Source organism: Pundamilia nyererei, unplaced genomic scaffold (assembly GCF_000239375.1).
Source record: "Pundamilia nyererei isolate P.nyererei 1_Seehausen unplaced genomic scaffold, PunNye1.0 scaffold00001, whole genome shotgun sequence".
NCBI lineage: Eukaryota > Metazoa > Chordata > Actinopteri > Cichliformes > Cichlidae > Pundamilia > Pundamilia nyererei.
In genome coordinates, this window is record NW_005187402.1 from 9,789,754 (window position 1) to 9,795,757 (window position 6,004).

Here is a 6,004-nt window from a genome sequence, read left to right on the forward strand (position 1 = left end):
ATCTATCTATCTATCTATCTATCTATCTATCTATCTATCCCTGTGCTATCCCCTCATCCACTGTCTTCTAATGAAAACCCAGCCTGTCTCTCCCTCTGCTTCCATGTTTTACCACCCCGTTTTTTTCTTTTTTTCCCCCCTTCCCCGCTCCCACGGCCTCAATGAACTTCCTTGTCTGATCCTTACTTTAATCTATTTTTGCTCCCACTGCCTCTCTCTTCTTTCTGCCTCAGTTCTTTCTCCCCATGGCCAGGTCTCATGCAACTTTTACTCCCTCATCCCTCCCGCTCGGCAGCTCTCTCCTCCATCTGCCAGCCTCCCCTTTCTTCCCTTCACTTCAGCTTGGCTTCTTACATTGTGCCTCTCTTTTCCCGTTTTTGCTATTCGCTCTTATTTTCTCCTCTGTCTCTTCCCACCTTCTCTCCACCTCCTGCTGTCCCATGACCCAGAACAGTGTTTCTTAATGGGGAATGGGGTGAACACCTACACCATATGTTGTTGTGCTCCAGAATGTTGAATGACTCAGGAAAACCCTGCTAGCTGCCTGGTTGGATGTTTTCTCAGGTCAAGGCAGAGCCCTCTGTGATAATTACCTCATATTAACAAAGCTATTGGTAAATCATTACCAAACCATATGTCATGTCTTCCTCAGTCCACCTTGCACCTCCAACTCTGACCCACCAACTGGATTTAATTCAGCTCTTCTAAGGGGAGCCGTTCAGAATAATGAACAAAGTGCTTTTTAATTGGCCATATGCTCCAACTCCTCCCTCCGCAACGGGACAAGCCATATTTGCAGCTAATTAGGTTATTTGCTGATGAACAAACTTTGTCTCCAAATAAAAAAAGAAAAAAGAAAAGACAAGCTGATTCAAGACAAGCGGCAGTAGCAGCATCCATGTGATTCCCCCCGCCCGCTGGTGCTATATTATTCATCGCCCAGCGGCTGGCAAAAATGTGAGCAATAAGACATGTTTACGCATGACGCATGTGTACTTTAAGTGTAGCAGCATTGTGACTCAACTCCTCCGAGGGCCGTAGGCAGGTTTGCCTCTTATCTCGGACCCAGAACACATGTTTTAAGTCAGTCACTGTAAGGGATGCAAATATTTAAAAGGATAATGCTGCAATCTGACCGTGCCTCCTGGCGGTGTGAGCAACCCTTGTAAATCTTCAAATCACACTGACTGTCGTGTGGCAAACTAGCAGGATGGTCTTTTCATGTGAAAAAAACCCTTCCTGATAGGCATTACATGTGGATGTGGATTCATTAGAGGGGGCGAGAGGGGAGGGCATTAGTTCCTGTTTAATCGTTTGTTTTCTTTATTTTTAATTCGTATTTGGGGTTGTTTGTGTTTTACTTTGGTGATGGTTGCCTTATGATTACTCCTGAAGGTCAGAAAGCCTCCAGCTCAGCTTGTTAGCACTTCTAAGAGAACAGAGTGGGAATAAATCTTCACTCACGGTAGAAGATGTACTGTGCGTAATTGGACCAGACCCTGTCATCCGGGTAATGAGCGATCGGGGACGTGGTCAGGGACGAATTGCAGGCCACAATATGAAAGCCGCTCTCTGACAGCATGTCAAACGCCCTCTCCAGGTGTCTGAACTTGAGGTAAAATCTGCAGGTGTATCGGTCCGGAGGTCTGTCCGTGTCCCTGTTCTCATTCAGGGCGTCTCCAAACACTTCTTTCGCCAAGCCAATTCTGCTACTAATGAAGATTCTCGGTAACTTTCTGGCCTTGGCATCACTTTGATTTTCTCTGCCTCCCGCTGCGCAAACGCCTTTGAGGGCGACCGTGATGTAGCCGTACCTCCTGTCAAAGGAGTAAGAGGGATAATACCTCTGGTCGCTGCCCTGCGACGCATCATCCAAATCGCTGTAGTACAAGTCGTCTGCGAATAGTTTTGAGTCCTCGGACGACAAAAGTTTGACTAAATCTGGCAGCTGAAAGTATTCCGCCTCCCTTTTCAACCTTCCTCTTTCAGGAAAGTGATCAGGGAGGACGACTTGCTTGTCTCTAAGGTAATCCAGGATATACCGAAACAGAAACCCATCTCTGTCTATAAAATAGCGTCCTCTGAGGTCCCGGGACAAGTCATTCGAGGACCCCTTCTTGTTAGAGAACAGCTTCCCAAGTAGAGAATTTGGAAAACTTGCCAGTGTACCATAACGAGTGTAATACACCTGCCCACCCACGTTTAGCTCAATCACATCCGATGGAGGGTTTTGCACCGAGCCTTGCTCCTTTGTGGGTTGCGTTTTGCAGTTTTCGCTCAGTGCCATTTTGTCCGATCCTGTAAGAAATCCGAGTCTCGATCACGGAGCGCAAACGTCCCAGAAGTTCAGGGTGTAGGGTGTAGCTGCATACGGTGCCGATGCGCTCAGAGCTAACACACAGTCTCGATGCAAGCTGCAGCACTCGCATCCAGTATCTCATGACAGAACAATCCCAAGGTGTGTCTACAGTACATCCTTTAACCCCGTGCGTAAACGTGCCTACCCACCACGATGCATCCTTTTCTTTTTTTCTTTTGAATGGAATCGATTATCCTAACCAGCGTCGAATTACACGCATCCACCTCGTTGATTTGCTAGTTTGATTCCAGATAAATGTAATATACTCACTTCACTCAGAAATTTCACAGCACAAAAAAGTGAATACATCTCCGCTCAAGTTTCAGTGGAGAGCGTCACTGGTTTGCGTTTGTCCCTCAGTTCAGCCAGATAAACTCAAATAAAGAATTAAAAGAAACAAATGTGCATGCACCTCATCGCTCTGCTGCCACGCTCCCGGCTCCTGAGATACTGAAACGCGCGAGGAGGTTTCTCGCACAGATGAGGAGGATGGGATTCCTGCGCGCATCCATCTCTCCAAACTGCTGAGTGCGGAAATGTTTGGACCGACGGCAGGCTCAAGATAACGTTGCTCCAAGCTGTGCAAGAGAGAGAGAGAATGGGAAAAAATCGTCCCGTGTAGTAATGTCTTACATCATCTTAAAGGAAAATGACATTTTCAGCTGATGGACGCAAAGCGGGATGATTGGAGAAAGAGAGAGAGAGAGGGGGGGGGGGGGGGGGGGGGGATCTGTGCAATTTTTCATGAAATTCTGATCCGGCCACGGGCGACGTGCAGCTGGCGATGAGGTGTGACGCAATTTTAAGATCACAGATTAATCCCCTCTTTCGTGTCTTCTGCTGGAGCGACCCCCCTCCGTCCAGTCCCAATTTACATTTAACACTTTTAGCTGACGTGCTTATCCCGTGAGATGGATGAGGTGGGGTAAGGTGTCGCTGTGTCACTTGAAAGCTCGTCGTGTGTGACAGCTGCGCGTGATCTACACTCTTAACTACACCCCTGTCCGGTGTTACGCTTGAAAACTCGAGCTGAGTGAGCAATAATTAGAATCTGAGCGGCACTCTGACTGAACCTTTGAGCACCAGGGTCAGACATCACGGTGAAACTGATCTCTTTACTAAAGGAACTAATTAAAAAAATAATAATTAAGAAATGCATTAATGAACACTTTTACTTTTTTCTGCACGTGTTATAATGGTAATTGAACATGTATATCATAACGAAGTCTCCGTTTAGTGCGCTCTCCCTGCGGTTTATAGAGTTGGAACCCTCATTACTGAGTCATTTTATTCTGGATTATATAGCAGCAGAGGGGGGGCTGAGGTTTTGGGGACGTGTGATAGTGCTTAAGGCCTGCTCAGTGAATTTGCCGTAGAGTCATCAGAGTACACTGCGCTGAAGCCAAGTTTTCTTGGGGTGGAAAATCGAGTTTGGATAATGTGAGGTGCAAAGCAGAGGTGAAGGATTGACAGCGCATGTCATCATCTGCATGTGCATTTCTATGTAGGTCACAAGCTCCTGTTGTATATATTGCGCATAATATAAGATGTGTGTAGGAGAAATTATTTAAATGGGGAGAGAGGGCCATTCAAGGGTTCACAATCACCCGAATCTGTGATACCAAGTTGAAACGTACTTGCCTGTTTGCGCTGTGCGTGAAATATCCCATAAATCTTGCTGCCCACATCACACGGAGCCCCCAGCCACGTTTCACACTGTTTTGTGTCTCGTGTTTGCTTTTCATGTTGTTTTGGTTTTGGATCCACGATGTAATAAAGTCGCGGCTTTTATTGCTGCAGTGCTGAGAGAAGGCGTTGGTGATGGGAGAGCACCCTTGACTCGTGGTTGTGAGGAGGCAGCGGTCACGCTTTACCCTGTTAATTCGGAGTATATTGTGCTGGAGAGGGGTTGCTAAGCAGCCGCAGGGGACTGAGTGGGATTCAAACAGTGGGGATTTAGAGCTACAGTGAGCATACTGATCTCCTTTTCTGTCATGTGAGGGCTTTGCTGCTTACATTTGAAATTATATCCTGATGTTTTGAGGCTTGTGCGCCCTCAACACTGAAGCGCACGCCACTATAGATAAGAAATAGCATCATAAGGTGTAGTTTACTGTATAAGGCAGGTTGTTTGCAGTTGCACATGTGCAGATAGGGCGATGTTTGACTTGTATAACAGAACGACTTGGAGTTAATTCCCTAAAATGTACTTGGGGATGACTCTCCTCCTGTGTGTGCTATAGATCCTATTTCTTATTCATCTCACTCATCCTCCCATTAAAGCCAATTTCCCTGCCTCCTGTCTTCACTTTATTTCCTGTTCGTGCAGAGCTCCCAGGTTAGATTCTATCTTTTGAAAGGGATTGAATTTCATGCAACTTCAGCATGAATAATGTAAGACAATATGTCTCTCAGCTGAGCGTGAAGTAGAAATCTGTATGAGCTGTAACATTAAATTCTCAGCTGTGGGCTTTGGAAGCTCGTGCATTGTAATCTGTGGTGTGGGCTGATTGGACAAAATATTTTTTTGAAGCAGGTCAGCTCGCACTGCATGCACAAAATATCTCTTTTAAATTATTTAAGACTCGTTTGTAAATCTGAATACACACGTACGCTCGGTGATGAATGTCCCCGTTCACTCGTTAAACGCTGCTCTTTTACTGTGCAAATTTACTGACAGGCATTGAATTTATGCACTCTTGTGCAGCCTTTAGAGGGGAAAATAATATAGGACTGATCCTCTCTGCAGAATTATTGTCCCCATGCACAAACAACCTGCCTCACACGATTTCCTCTTCTCCCGCCCACTTTTCATCCACTTGTATTTCCACATAAAAAGGCAGAAGTGTGAACCGGCTTTTTTTTTTTTTAGGGCCAATATGTGTTTTGCAGCTTTTTGCATAAGCAGTGCAGCAACTGTCTTTTAGTTTTTTGGTAACTATCTTTTTCTTGCTTCATAATAAATTTCAACATGAATATTTTGATTGATGACGCCCATTAATAACAGCTTAACTATTAACCTACCTAATAAAAACTAACACGCATAGTTCCCTTTTTTAGCCCCTAGAGGGCGGTAAACAAATTAAACCAGGAAATTGCATCTCTAGATATGAGTTATTCGTTTATTTAACTACTAAGCCCAAGCATTCTAGAATATTTATAACAATCTGACGTTAGGTGTAAATTATATTGGATCAGGTTCAATCATTTGGACAAATAAAACATGGGTTCAATTTAAAAAACAAAAAAGTGAACAGATATTGCAGGAGTACACTAATAAACACAGTGTTTCATCATACCTGAGTTTACACACCAGTAAACACTCTTTAAATCTTTAAAACTGAGAGGAAATGTTCTTGCAACCACGAATACCACCCTCCACCAAAAACCACCCACCCACACAAACACACGCAAAACATAATTAACTGTACAAGAAAGCAGAACTTTGCTGTAACTGTGGCACTAATTCTGATTCAGTAAATAAAACAAGCAAACAAAAAAAACAAACCGAAACCTGTCGTTCTGCACCCATTTTCTTATATTTGATCGACTCAGTTTTATAGTTTTTTTTTTCTGGAAGTTTAAATCGGAACTTCAGCTGCAGTTCCCCGGTGCGGCCAGCAGCGGGCAGGGCTGCATGTAGTA

The 6,004-nt window shown here is 44.7% G+C and overlaps 1 protein-coding gene across 1 annotated transcript in view; it reads right to left on the bottom strand.

The window, feature by feature from the left end:
* Positions 1 to 2,931, bottom strand: part of LOC102193118 (BTB/POZ domain-containing protein KCTD16-like) — a 12,087-nt gene extending 9,156 nt beyond the window's left edge. Inside the window, exon 1 of the mRNA XM_005719769.2 lies at positions 1,465 to 2,931. Within this exon, the coding sequence (XP_005719826.1) occupies positions 1,465 to 2,287 (823 nt within the window). The 5' untranslated portion in view covers positions 2,288 to 2,931. The remainder of the gene's footprint in view (positions 1 to 1,464) is intronic.
* Between the last annotated feature and the right edge of the window lie 3,073 nt (positions 2,932 to 6,004).